Here is a 15,472-nt window from a genome sequence, read left to right as displayed (position 1 = left end):
CTGGAACTGCGTCATTTGAATCTCTGTAGCTCAAGTTATGACCATTTGAGTGTGAAGAGGTCAGGCTGGACAACTTAGCAATTTCTTCAACTTCTTGTATTCCTTCCATTTTTGCATGCTTTCTTTCCATCCTCTAAGCCATTCCTACCTTATAAATCCTGAAATCACTTAACAAACATATCACGGTATCGAATGGTAATAAGAGAGGATTAAACATAGGAAATTTAAGGCCAAAGAAGCATGTTTTCAATCATAGCACAAAATCAAGAAGGAAAAATGTAAACTCATGCAAATCATGTGAATAAGTGGGTAAAGAGTTGATAAAAACCACTCAATTGAGCACAAGATAAACCATGAAATAGTGGTTTATTAGGAGCTCTGTTGTACTTGATGGATTAATGATAGTGAATTTCTTCTTCTCTTCATCTTCTCTTTGATTTGCTAGAAGGAATTTCGTTCTTCATGCTAGTGTTCAATCACCTTGGAAAAGGGGTTGAATGCAAAATGTATTTCATAGGAACCTTGGAAAAGGAAACATGAAATCATGCTAGAAATTCCTTCTCACACTTGAGTAGGATCTGGATTTTGGTGTTTGGATATGGTGACATAAAATCCTCCCTCTACTTGGACCTATGATGATGTGTAGTATAATCAGGGACCAAGCATATCTCTCTTCATGAGCAATTAGACCAAGGAATTGGCTATTGATCAATATCTGAGAGATTGAGTCACCAAGGGATTGGGGCTCAATCAATCATGATTGCCAAGAGGTCAATGAGTTGCATGATTGAAGATGATATGAGCTGGATTTAATCCAAAGAGACAACATATTCTGATCTCAATGAATTCCCCTATTCTTATCTTCCACTTTCTTTATAGCTTTCTTTACATTCTGTAAGTCCCCATTCTCTTTAAAATTCAGTCATTTAAGTTTCTGCTCTTAACTTTCTCGCCATTTCCAATTATGCTATTTAATGCTTCTTTACCTTTGAGCCATTTATATTTCTGCACATTTAAAATTCTGCAATCATAATCTCTTTTGCTTAGTTTGACTAATTCACCAATTGATTAAAATTGCTCAAATCTACCAATCTCTGTGGATACGATCCCACTCCATTGTGGGTTATTACTTGACGATAATTTTGGTGCGCTTGCCAAAAGAACGGATTAACCATTTGTATATGGGGAGTGAATTCGACTCATCAGGTAGCGCTCAAAAATTATAGCGCAGCGCTCCCTTTATGCAATGTTTTCGTGACTCTTGGGCGAGGAAGCAAGGCGTAGCATCAAAGCAACAAGGGTAGCACTCAATAATTCAAATGCAGCATTCAATTTTGTGAACTTTATCACGCTCGAAGAGGAAGCACCAAGGGAAGCTGGGCGCGCATCAAGCCAAGGAAGGGTAGCGTTCAAGAATTTGAACGTAGCATTCCCTATTGGCAACGTTTTCGTGCTTCTCATGGGGAGGAAGGCTCAGCATCAAGTGTAGCGTTAAAGGTTAGAGCACAGCATTCACTTATTGAACGCTATAGGAAGACAAATGCGCGCTAAAGGTTCACCAACAAAAAAGTGAACGCAACGTTCACTACTCAAAACGGAGTGCTCCACTGGAGCTAGCACCCTGACCCATGCCACTTGAACCAAAGCCACCCGGATCCATTTTTCATTCAAGGCCAACTTTGAAAAGCCCACTCCAAGCTTTGAAGACCAAAATAGAAAGTGTATAAATAGGAGCAAGTTCGATTTGAAGAAGGAACTTTAGCTCATTTTTAGTTTTTCATTTTTAATTTTCATTTTTTTGAATTTGGGATTTGGGGATTAGATCTAGTTTTCTTTCTGTTTGTTCTTGCTTCTGCAACTTCCACTTTTTGTTTTGGGTTTTTGAAATTGAGATTGAAGAGCTCCATTGATTCTTCATCTGAGAATCATCTTTTACTTTTCTTCTCAATAGTTCTAAGAATTGAAAGTTGGATCTAAATTTCCTTTTCTGTTTTTATTTCCATTTCTTCTGCAATTTCTTTTCTGCTTAGTCAAGAGAGTCATTGAGATCTAGATCTACTTTCTGATCTTATTGCTCTTCTGCACTTTTCAATTTCCCTCTTATAATTTCACAATTGATTTAAGTTTTCTTGCTATTTTGTTTCTTGAAGCAATTTTCCATTTCTGTTTTAGCTACTGAGATCTAGATCTAAATCTGCATCTCATAGCTCTCTGATTTACTTTAATTTACATTTTCTAGTTCAATTTGAATCCCAACACCCAAATCCCTTTTATTCTTGATGCAATTTAAGCTTCTTGTCAATTTACATTCAGCAATTTAAGTTTCTTGCACTTTAAGTTTCTGCAATTTACTTTTCTTGCAATTTAAGTTCCAGCTCTTTTACTTTCTTGCATTTTAAGTTTCTACAATTTACTTCTTCTTCACTTTAAGATTCAGTCAATCCACCCTCTCCCTTTTATTTTCTTGCAATTTAGCTTCTGTTAATCAAGTTTCACTCAAATCATCAAATATTCGCTTAACTAAATTTATCGCCTAACTAAAATTGCTCAATCCATTAATCCCTGTGGGATCGACCTCACTCTTGTGAGTTATTACTACTTGATGCGACCTGGTACACTTGCCGGTTAGTTTTGTGTGGAATCATTTTTCCCCCCATCAAGTTTTTGGAGCCGTTATCGGGGATTGATTTAGATTGACAATGATTAAGTAGGGTGATAATCTAGATTAAGCATTTTCTTTTTATTTTTACTAAGAACAGTAACTGTTTGAATTTTTGTTTAAGCTAGCCTTAACATAACTCTAGCAATAGAGTGGATTGTTTGTTGTTTCTGGTTTTGTGTGTATGACAGAAGCAAGGAGAGAGGTCTCCACCTCTTGTAACCTTGACGAGAGAACTCTACGAAGACTAAGAAGAGAAGTAAGAGGAAAGGGGATTATTGGTGAAGAGGAATCAGTAGGAGAGGATCAAGTGATGGAGGATAACATCCCAAATCACACTGATGGTATGGCCAACAACAATGGCCAACCTCAGAGGAGAGTTTTAGCTTCATACACTATCCCCAACCCAAGGAATTGTAGGAGTACCATCCTAACCCCTAATGTCCATGCTAATAACTTTGAACTCAAGCCTTAATTGATTACCCTGGTTCAAAATAATTATCAATATGGAGGAAGTGCTGCTGAGGATCCAAACCAACACCTATCTGTATTCTTGAGAATCTGTGACACTATCAAAACCAATAGAGTCCACCCTGACATCTACAAGCTTCTTTTATTCCCATTTTCACTGAGAGACAAAGCCGTACAGTGATTAGAAACCTTCCCTAAAGAGAGTATTACCAGTTGGGATGATTTGGTTAGCAAATTTTTAGCCAAGTTCTATCCACCTCAAAGAATCATTAAGTTAAAAACTGATGTGCAAACCTTCAGACAGCAAGAAGGAGAGTCATTGTATGAAGCTTGGGAGAGGTATAAAGCTCTAATCAAAAGATGTCCAGAAGGAATGTTCAATGATTGGGTGGAGTTGCAGAATTTCTATGAAGGCTTGTCCTTACCTTTAAGGAAAGCTTTGGATTATTCATCAGGATGATCTTTGCAAATGATGAAAACTGCTCAAGAGGCACATGATCTCATAGACATGGTGGCTAAAAATGAGTATTTCTACTCCTCTAAAAGGCAAGCAGCTCCAAAGAAGGGTGTGTTTGAGCTTGAAAGAGTTGATACCATACTAGCTCAGAACAAACTCATGCACCAGCAACTTCAACAGCAAATTAAAATAATTTCAAAGAGGATAGATGGATTACAACTTGCAGCAGTGAGCACAACTAACCAACCATCAGTGGTGTGGGGACATCTGGAGGAAAGTTATGAGGAGCAGCAGCCTGAACAAGTGCAGTACATGCATAATCAAGGTTCTGGATCAACTGACTTCCATCGAGACACTTACAACTCATCCTGGAGAAACCACCCCAATCTGAAATGGGGAGAGAACCAAAACCAGCAACCTTGGCAAAGAAACTCAAACCAAAACAACTTCAGAAACACAAACCATCAAAACCATCAAATCACTAACCAAAACCAATACAGAAAATCACAAAACAATCAACTCTAATCCAACTACTATCCATCTAACAACCCATCTACTAACCAAAATAACTATCATTCACCCTCAACATCCCATAATCAACCACAACCACCCCAAGAATCTCAAAGGATCTCCAACTTGGAGATATTGATGGAGAAGATGATCAAGCATCAAGAATTGGCCAACAAGAACCATGAAGCTTTAATGAGGAATTTGAAAAGGCAGATTGGCCAGTTGTCCAAGCAAGCAGTGGCTGAAAGAGCACCTAATGCACTACCAAGTGACACCATTCCCAATCCCAAAGAAGAATGCAAAGTAATCCAATTAAGGAGTGGAAGAACCTTGGTAAATGACCAAGAAGCCAACAGAGGATGACAAGACCAGCAGTAAAGAGCAAGTGACAATTGAAGCAAAGAACCACGAGAAGCTCAAGGAGAAAGAGGAACAACCACAAGCTTCAAGGAAGGAAAATGGAGTCAAGGAGGAACAGTCACAAGAACAGAAGACAATGGTGAAGACTCACATCCCTCCTTTGCCATATCCTCAAAGGTTCAATAGAGAGCTTAAAGACCAACAGTTCCACAAGTTCCTAGAAGTTTTTAAGAAGCTGGAAATTAATATTCCACTTGCTGAAGTATTGGAACAAATGCCTCTATATGCAAAATTCCTCAAAGAGCTCATCAATAAGAAAAGGAGCTGGAATGAGAAGGAGACAGTAATCTTAACCCAAGAATGCAGTGCTGTCATCCAAAGAGGTCTTCCACCAAAGCTCAAAGATCCAGGGAGCTTCATCCTATCTTGCACTATAGGCAACAGAACATTGAACAAAGCCCTCTGTGATCTAGGAGCCAACATCAACTTGATGCCTCTCTCATTAATGAAGCAGCTTGCAATAGAGGAACTCAGGCCAACCAGAATGTCACTTCAAATGGCTGACAGATCGCTCAAAATACCTAATGGAGTTGTGGAGAATTTGTTAGTGAAAGTAGAAGAATTTATATTTCCTGTTGATTTTGTCATTTTGGACATGGAGGAAGAAGGACACAACTCAATCATCCTAGGGAGGCCCTTTCTAGCCACAGCAAGGGCTATAATTGATGTAGAGAAAGGAGAAATGACACTCAGGGTGCATGATGAAAAGATGATCATCAATGTCTTTAAAACCATGCAATATCCCCCTGAGAAAGAAGAGCATATGAGAGTAGAAATGGTGGAATAAGTAGAGAGGGGGTTATTTGAGACCAATGACCAGGAGGAACAAGAAGTGGAAACAGAAATGGAACAAGATTTCTTAGAAGAGGAAGTGGTAGAAATCTGCTCTGAAGACAAGACAGATAAGAAGCCAAAACAAGAGTTAAAACCCCTCCTCCCTCATCTCAAGTATGTATTTCTTGGGGAAGCAGAGGCCTTGCCAGTGATCATAAACTCCTCTCTAAACATAGAAGAAGAAACAAAGATGATTAAAGTGTTGAAAGCTCACAAGATAGCCTTGGGTTGGACGATTGATGATATCAAGGGCATAAGCCCTGCCATCTGTATGCACAAAATTCTATTGGAGGAAGATTCAAGGCCTGTAGTTCAACCCCAAAGAAGGCTTAACCCAACTATGAAGGAGGTGGTTCAAAAAGAAGTGATGAAGCTATGGAATGTTGGGATAATCTTTACAATCTCTGACAGCTCATGGGTGAGTCCGGTTCAAGTTGTGCTAAAGAAGGGAGGAATGACAGTCATTTTCAATGAGAAGAATGAGTTAATTCCCACCAGGAGAGTGACTGGGTGGAGGATGTGAATAGATTATAGAAGACTGAATGATGTTACAAGGAAAGATCATTTTCCTCTCCCATTCATCGACCAGATGCTGGAAAGATTGGCTGGCCATGCCTATTATTGCTTCCTGGATAGGTATTCTGGGTACAATCAAATAGTGGTGGATCCCAATGATCAAGAAAAGACTTCCTTCACCTGCCCATTTGGAGTCTTTGCTTACAGCAGGATGCCCTTTGGACTGTGCAATGCCCCTGCAACTTTTCAAAGGTGTATGCTTTCTATATTTTCTGACATGGTGGAGAAATTCTTAGAAGTCTTCATGGATGATTTTTTTGTTTTGGCAATTCATTTAACACTTGCCTGCATCATTTAACTCTTGTTTTGAAAAGATGCCAAGAAACTAATCTGGTGTTAAATTGGGAGAAATGCCATTTTATGGTTCCTGAAGGGATAGTTCTTGGGCATAAGATTTCAAGAAAAGGTATAGAAGTTGACAAAGCAAAAATAGAAATCATTGAAAAGCTTCCTATACCTGTTAATGTGAAAGCAGTGAGAAGTTTTATTGGACATGCTGTTTTTTACAGGAGATTTATCAAAGATTTTTCAAAAATAGCAAAACCACTAAGCAATTTGCTAGTGATTGATAATCCTTTCATCTTTGATGACAATTGCAAGCATGCCTTTGAAACTTTAAAAAGAAAACTCATTAGAGCTCCCATTATCACACCCCCAGATTGGGAATTACCTTTTGAACTTATGTGTGATGCAAGTGACTTTGCAATTGGTGCTGTATTGGGGCAGAAGAAAGACAAATTGCATCATGTTATATACTATGCTAGCAAGGTGCTGAATGAAGCACAGAAAAATTATACCACCACTGAGAAAGAGCTCTTGGCAATTGTATATGCATTTGATAAATTTAGACAATACTTGATTGGTTCAAAGGTTATAGTATATACTGATCATGCTGCTCTCAAGTATCTCATGTCTAAATAGGATTCAAAGCCAAGGCTTATTAGGTGGGTGTTGCTGTTACAAGAATTTGACATTTTAGTAAGAGATAGGTAAGGGAATGAAAACCAAGTAGCAGACCATTTGTGAAGAATATCACAAGAAGCTAATCAAGCTCCACATTCAGTGAATGAAAGCTTTCCAGATGAACACCTCTTACAAATCCAACAAGCTCTCTGGTTTGCAGACATTGCAAACTACAAGGTTGGAAGGAAGATTCCCCAAGAATTCACCAAGCAACAAGTGAAGAAGCTGCTCAATAAGGCCAAGAAATTCTTATGGGATGAACCATTCTTATTCAAGAGGTGTCCAGATGGAATGATTAGGAAATTTGTTCCTGAGAGTGAGATGAGAGACATACTATGGCATTGTCATGGTTCAGCTTATGGTGGACATTTTGTACCAGAAAGAATAGCAGCCAAAGTACTTCAAAGTGGATTTTATTGGCCAACCATCTTCAAGGATGCTAGAGAGTTTGTTCAGCAATGCAATGAGTGCCAACGAGCTAGAGGATTAACAAGAAGGAATGAGATGCCTCAGAACTACATCTTGGAGGTGGAACTCTTTGATCTTTGGGGAATAGATTTTATGGGCCCCTTTCCACCCTCATATTCTTTCAAATACATACTTGTGGTAGTAGAGTATGTCTCAAAGTGGGTGAAAGCTATAGCAATAACCACATGTGATGCACAAATTTTCCTTCAATTTCTTAAGAAGCACATTTTTACTAGATATGGAGTGCCTAAAGGTCTTGTCAGTGATGGTGGTAGTCATTTTTGCAACAAACAGATGGAAAAACTACTTCACAAATATGGAGTGATGCATAAAGTAGCTACACCGTATCATCCACAGACCAATGGCCAAGCAGAGCTTGCAAATAGGGAGTTGAAGAGGATTTTGGAGAAAACAGTGGGGAGCACAAGAAAGGATTGGGCCAGAAAATTAGAAGATGCTCTCTGGGCATATAGAACAACATTCAAAACTCCTATTAGAAAGTCTCCTTTTCAGTTGTTATATGGCAAATCTTGTCACGTTCCTGTAGAGCTTGACCATAAAGCTTTTTGGGCCACTAAACTCCTCAACCTTGATTTTCAGGCAGCAGGAGAGAAGAGGCTATTATAGTTAAATGAGTTGGATGAGTTTAGACTTGAAGCCTATGAAAATGCTAAGATATACAATGAAAAAGCCAAGAGATGGCATGACAAAAGGATCTCAAAGAAGGAGTTCAAACCAGGACAGCAAGTACTTTTATATAACTCCAGGCTCAAAGTTTTCCCTGGCAAACTCAAGTCCAAATGGACTCGTCCCTACTTGGTGACAAAGGTTCTACCTTATGGAAGCCTTGAACTCCTAGATGAAGCAACAAAGAGCAATTTCACAGCAAATGGTCACAGGACAAAGCATCACTTGGGAGGCCATTGGGACAAAGAGAAGGAGATTCAGAAATTAAGCTGAGCAAGAATGAAGGATGTCAAGCTAGTGATATTAAAAGAGTGCTTGTTGGGAGGCAACCCAACCAAAGGTAGTTTTCTTTTCCAAAACTATTTCAATAAAAAGGTTAAGTAGATTTATCTACATTTCAAGGAGTTAAGTTTGGTGTTACACACCAAAATAATTCAAGGGTGAATGAAGGATGCTAAGTTTGGTGTTTGGTGCACGAAATTGTGATTCACACTTTTCACAACTCTGCACAACTAACCAGCAAGTGCACTGGGTCGTCCAAGTAATAGCCTACGTGAGTAAGGGTTGATCCCACAGAGATTGTTGGCTTGAAGCAAGCTATGGTCATCTTGTAAATCTTAGTCAGGCAGATTCAAATGGTTATGAGGTTTTCATAATTAAAAGATAAATAAAACATAAAATAAAGATAAAGGTACTTATGTAATTCACTGGAGGGAATTTCAGATAAGCGTTTGGAGATGCTTTATTGCTTTTGAACCTCTGCTTTCCTATTGCCTTCTTCCAACCATGCGTGCTCCCTTCCATGGCAAGCTGTATGATCCTCTCGGATGAAAAATACCAAGTACGATTTCTGTACGGCGAATCAACTGTCGGATTTCTCGTCTCGAATGAAAAATACCATGTACAACTACCGCACGACTAATCATCTGTCGGTTCCCGCTAGCGTCGGAATAGGATCTCTCTATCCTTTTGCACACTGTAACTATGCCCAACATTCTCAGGTTTGAAGCTCGTCACAGTCATCCCTTCCTAGATCCTACTCGGAATACCACAGACAAGGTTTAGACTTTCCAAATCTCACGAATGCTGCCAATGGTTCTAGCCTATACCACGAAGGTTCTAATCTCAAATTTAGATGCTCTGTTTTCAGGAGAGACGATGTGAATTGTTGATTAGAAACCCAAGAGAATATACTCCGGCTGTTGTCCAATGACTACGTTGAACATTATGTAGACCACTTGTGGTTGTCAGGCACGCGGATCTTGGCTAAGCGAGTAACGAAGATAGTGGGTGATTGTCACGGGTCACCCCTTCATTCTAACTTAACTGAATTAAGTACAAGAGTATATCTTGGAGAAGAAGTAGGCGTGAATTGAAAGAAAAACAATAGTACTTCCATTAATTCTTGAAGAACAGCAGAGCTCCTCACCTTAATCTATGAGGTGTAGAAACTCCACCGTAGAAAATACATAAGTGAAAATAGTCTAGGCATGGCCGTGAGGCCAGCATCCAATGGAGGTTCCAAAGTGTCAAAGTTACATATGATGATCAAAAGATATATAATAAATCTCTAAAAGTAGTTTTTATACTAAACTAGTAACCTAGGATTACAGAAAATGAATAACTAAGTGCAGATAGTGCAGAAATCCACTTCTGGGGCCCACTTGGTGTGTGCTTGGGCTGAGCATTGAAGCTTTCATGTGCATAGGCTGTTCTTGGAGTGAAACACCAGCTTGGGTGCCAGTTTGGGCGTTTAACTCCAGTTTTGGTGCCAGTTCTAGCGTTTTACGCCAGAAAGTTTTAGGCTGGATTTGAATGCCAGTTTGGCCCATCAAATCTCTTGAAAAGTATAAACTATTCTATATTGCTGGAAAGCCCAAGATGTCTACTTTCCAACGCACTTGAGATCGCGCCAATTGGGTTTATGTAGCTTCAGAAAATCCAATTTGAGTGCAGGAGGGTCAGAATCCAACAGCATCTGCAGTCCTTTTTCAGCCTCTGAATCAGATTTTTGCTCAGGTCCCTCAATTTCAGCCAGAAAATACCTGAAATCACAGAAAAACACACAAACTTATAGTAAAGTCCAAAAATATGAATTTTGAATAAAAACTAATAAAAATACAATAAAAAGTGACTAAAACATACTAAAAACTATGTAAAAACAATGCCAAAAAGGGTATAAATTATCTGCTCATCACAACACCAAACGTACATTGTTGCTTGTCCCCAAGCAACTAAAATCAAAATAGGATAAAAAGAAGAGAAATTACAATAAATCTCAAATATCAATGAAGCTCAGTTCCAATTAGATGAGCGGGGCTAGTGGCTTTTTGTTTCTGAATAGTTTTGGCATCTCACTATATCCTTTGAAGTTCAGAATGATTGACATCCATAGGAACTCAGAATTTAGTTAGTGTTATTGATTCTCCTAGTTCAGTATGTTGATTCTTGAACACATCTACTTTATGAGTCTTGGCCGTGACCCTAAGAATTTTGTTTTCCAGTATTACCACCGGATACATAAATGCCACAGACACATAACTAGGTAAACCTTTTCAGATTGTGACTCAGCTAAAGTCCCCAGTTAGAGGTGCCCAGAGCTCTTAAGCACACTCTTTTTTCTTTGGACCATGACTTTAACCGCTCAGTCTCAAGCTTTTCACTTGACACCTTCACGCCACAAGCACATGGTTATGGACAACTTGATTTAGCTGCTTAAGCCAGGATTTTATTCCTTTGGGCCCTCCTATCCATTAATGCTCAAAGTCTTCGATCCTTTTTACCCTTGCCTTTTGGTTTAAAGGGCTATTGGCTTTTTCTGCTTGCTTTTTCTTTTTTTTTTCGTCTTTTTTTTTCGCAAGCTTTGTGTTTCACTGCTTTTTCTTGCTTCAAGAATCAATTTTATGATTTTTCAGATCATCAATAACATTTCTCTTTTTTCATTATTCTTTCAAGAGCCAACAATTTTAACATTCATAAACCACAATATCAAAAATATGCACTGTTCAAGCATTCATTCAAAAAACAAAAAGTATTGCCACCACATCAAAATAATTAGATTATTTTCAAGATATAATTCAAAATTCATGTACTTCTTTTTCTTTTTCAGAAAACATTTTTCATTTAAAGGTGAAGGATTCATAGGACATTCATAGCTTTAAGACATAGACACTAAACACTAATGATCGTGTAATAAAGACACAAACATAGATAAAACATAAAGCATAGAAATCGAAAAATAGAAAAATAAGAACAAGGAAATTAAAGAACGGGTCCACCTTAGTGCTGGCGGCTAGTTTTTCCTCTTGAAGATCTTATGGAGTGATTTAGCTCCTCAATATCTCTTCCTTGCCTTTGTTGCTCCTCTCTCATGGCCTTTTGGTCCTCTCTGATTTCATTGAGGGTAATGGAGTGCTCTTGGTGCTCCATTCTTAGTTGCTCCATGTTAGAACTCAAATCTCCTAAAGAGGTGTTAAGTTGCTCCCAATAGTTATGTGGAGGAAAGTGCATCCCTTGAGGCATCTCAGGGATTTCATGATGAGGAATTCCCTCATGCTCTTGTTGAGGTCCATGAGTGGGCTCTCTTGTTTGCTCCATCCTCTTCTTAGTGATGGGCTTGTCCCCTTCAATGAGGATATCGTCCTCTATGACAACTTCAGCTGAATTGCATAGGTGACAGATGAGATGAGGAAAGGCTAACCTTGCCAAAGGGGAAGGCTTGTCAGCCACCTTGTATAGTTCTAGAGATATGATCTCATGAACTTTTACTTCCTCTCTAATCATGATACTATGGATCATGATAGCCCGGTCCACAGTAACTTTAGACCGGTTGCTAGTAGGAATGATAGAGCATTGGATGAACTCCAACCATCCCTTAGCCATGGGTTTGAGGTCAGGCCTTCTCAATTGAACCGGCTTGCCTCTTGAATCTCTCTTCCATTGAGCTCCTTCCACATAGATGTCCATGAGGACTTGGTCCAACCTTTGATCAAAGTTGACTCTTCTAGTGAAAGGATGAGGATCTCCTCTCATTATTGACAAGTTTAATGCCAACCTCACAGTTTCTGGACTGAAATCCAAGTATTTCGCCCGAACCATTGTGAGCCAATTCTTTGGGTTCGGGTTCACACTTTGATCATGGTTCTTAGTGATCCATGCATTAGCATAGAACTCTTGAACCATTAAGATTCCGACTTGTTTGATGGGGTTGGTGAGAGTTTCCCAACCTCTTCTTTGAATCCCACGTCGGATCTCCGGATATTCACTCTTTTTGAGCATGAAGGGGACCTCGGGGATCACCTTTTTCTTGGCCACAACTTCATAGAAGTGGTCTTGATGCACTTTTGAGATGAATCTCTCCATCTCTCATGACTCGAAGGTGGAAGCAATTGCCTTTCCTTTCCTCTTTCTAGAGGTTTCTCCGGCCTTAGATGCCATTAATGGTTATGGAAAAATAAAAAGCAGAGCTTTTTCTACACTAAACTTAGAAGGTTTGCTCGTCCTCGAGTAAAAGAAGAAAAAAATGAGGAGAAGAAGAAGAAATAGAGGAGATGGATGGGGGGAGTAGATTCGGCCAAAGGGGTATGAGTGTTTATGATGTGTGAAATTGAAGGTGGTAAGGAGGGGTATTTATAGGGTGAGAGGGAGAGAGAATTCGTGTAAGAGGGGGTTGTGTTTGGGAAGGAAATTGTTTGAATTTAAATGGTGAGGTAGGTGGGGTTTTATGATGGATGGATGTGAGTGGTGAAGAGATTATGGGGAAGAGGGTAGGATTTGATAGGTGAATGGTGTTTGGGGAAGAGGTATTGAGGGGATTGGTCAAGGGTGTTTGGGGAAGAGTGTTATGGAAAGGTGTGAAGAGGAAAGAAGAAGAGGTTGGGTAGGTGGGTATCTTGTGGGGTCCACAAATCCTGAAGTGTCAAGGAATTCTGCTCCCTGGACCTTTCTAGCGTTTAAACGCCCTCTGTGTACGATTTCTGGCATTTAACACCAACTCTGCTAGCTTTTCTGGCGTTAAAACTTAAACGCCAGGCTGATGCCCCTTTTTGGCGTTTAACACCAGTCTGTTTGCAAATTCTGGCATTAAGCCAGACACCAGACACCCTTTTCTAGCGTTAAACACCAGTCTGTCTGCCAATTCTCGCGTTTAACACCCAGAATGCTGCCAGACTGGGCGTTAAATGCCCATTCTGTTATCCTTACTGGCGTTTAAACGCCAGTAAGCCTGTCCTCCAGGGTGTGCTTTTTTTATGCTGTTTTTGATTTCGCTTTAATTCTGCAGCTGTTTTTGTGACTCCACATGATCATCAACCTAAAGAAAACATAATATGATAATGGAAAATAAATAAATATAATTAAATAACATTGGGTTGCCTCCCAATAAGCGCTTCTTTAATGGCAATAGCTTGACAGTGAGCTCTTAGAGAGCTTCACAGAGACTCAGAGCTTAATGGTGGCCTCCCAACACCAATCTTAGAAGTTGAGTGTGGGGGCTCTGTTTGACTCTGTATTGAGAGAAGCTTTTCATGCTTCTTCTCCATGGTTACAGAAGAAGATCCTTGAGCCTTAAACACAAGGTAGTCCTCATTTAATTGAAGGACTAACTCTCCTCTGTCCACATCAATCACAACTCTTGCTTTGGCTATGAAGGGTCTCCCAAGCATAATGGATTCATCCTCATTCTTCCCAATGTCTAGGATTATGAAATCAGCAGGGATGTACAGGCCTTCAACCTTCACTAGGACATCCTCTACAAGTCCATAAGCCTGTTTCCTTGATTTGTCTGCCAGTTCTAGTGAGAATTTAGCAGCTTGTACCTCAAAGATCCCTAGTTTCTCCATTACAAAGAGTGGCATAAGGTTTATTCCTGACCCCAGGTCACACAGAGCCTTCTCAAAGGTCATAGTGCCTATGGTACAAGGTATTAAGAACCTTCTGGGATTCAGTTTCTTCTGAGGTAATTTCTGTTGAACTAAGGCATTCAGTTTCATGATTGTTCAAAAGAAAAGTAATATGAAAACTAAATAAATTAATTAATTAAAAAGAATTTTGAAAAAGTTGTTAGTTAGTTTTCGAAATTAATGAGAGAGAAAAGTATTTAAGTGATTTTGAAAAAGATGAGAAATAGTAAACTTTTAAAATAAAAAAAAGTCAAGTAGTTAATTGAAAAAGCTAAGAAATAGTAAACTTTTAAAATTAAAAAAAAAATAAGTGGTTAATTGAAAAAGATTTGAAAATCAATTTTGAAAAGATAAGAAGTTAGAAAAGATTTTAAAATTGAATTTTGAAAAAGATATGATTTGAAATTTATTTTGAAAAAGATTAAAAAGGGAATTAAAAAGATTTGATTTTTGAAATTAAAGTTGATGACTTGACTAAAAAGAAACGAAAAGATATGATTCTTAGAATTTAAAGATTGAACCTTTCTTAATAGGCAAGTAACAACTTGAAATTTTTTACTCAAAACATTAAATGTTAGCAATAATTTCGAAAATATGAAATAAAGTTAAGAAAAAGATTTTGAAAATTAATTTTGGAGAATTTTTGAAAAACATGAAAGAAAAATGAAAAAGATTTTATTTTGAAAAAGATTTGAAAAAATAGAATTTTTTTAATTTGAAATTTTGACTTGACTAACAAGAAACAACTAAAATTTAAAAATTTTGACTAAATCAACCTAAAATTTCGAAATTTATGAGTAAAATAAGGGAAAGATATTATTTTTTATTTTTTTGAATTAATGAAGGAAGAGAAAAACTATAGAATTACACACGACATAAAAATTTAAGATCAAAACAAGTAATGCATGCAAGAACACTTTGAATGTCAAGATGAACACCAAGAACACTTTGAAGATCATGATGAACATCAAGAACATATTTTTGAAAATTTTTTAGAAAGGAAACACATGCAAGACACCAAACTTAAAAATTTTTAAACTTTAGACACTAATAATTCAAAAATGCATATGAAAAACAAGAAAATTTAAAGATCAAACAAGGGAAATCATCAAGAACAACTTGAAGATCAAGAAAGAACACATGCATGAATTTTCAAAAATTTAAAGAAAAATTAAAAAGATGCAATTGACACCAAACTTAAAATTTGACACTAGACTCAAACAAGAAACACAAAATTTTTTGTTTTTATGGTTTTATTGATTTTTTTGTATTTTCGAAATTATTTTGGAAAAAGAAAACAAAGAAATTCAAAATTCTTAATAAGAATTCCAGGATTCTGGTAATGTTAGTGTAAAGCTTCGGTCCAAAAGATTAGACATGGCTAATGGCCAGCCAAGCTTCAGCATACAAATATAGACATGTCCTTTCTACAATGGAAAGTAGAAACCTCGGTCCAAAAGATTAGACATGGCTTAACAGCCAGCCAGGTTCCAACATATCTCATGAAGCTCTAGAATTCATTCTTAA

The 15,472-nt window shown here is 38.0% G+C and overlaps 1 protein-coding gene across 1 annotated transcript; it reads left to right on the top strand.

Moving 5' to 3' along the window:
• On the top strand, positions 4,435–5,304 carry LOC107620605. The gene is made up of 2 exons (XM_016322739.1): positions 4,435–4,670; positions 4,824–5,304. Exons 1-2 carry the CDS (start codon positions 4,435–4,437, stop codon positions 5,302–5,304), a joined length of 717 nt encoding a protein of 238 aa, XP_016178225.1.

Source organism: Arachis ipaensis, chromosome B10, assembly GCF_000816755.2.
Source record: "Arachis ipaensis cultivar K30076 chromosome B10, Araip1.1, whole genome shotgun sequence".
Taxonomy (NCBI): Eukaryota; Viridiplantae; Streptophyta; class Magnoliopsida; order Fabales; family Fabaceae; genus Arachis; species Arachis ipaensis.
The sequence above is the reverse complement of the archived record's forward strand: the minus strand, read 5'-3'. Positions and strand labels throughout refer to the sequence as shown.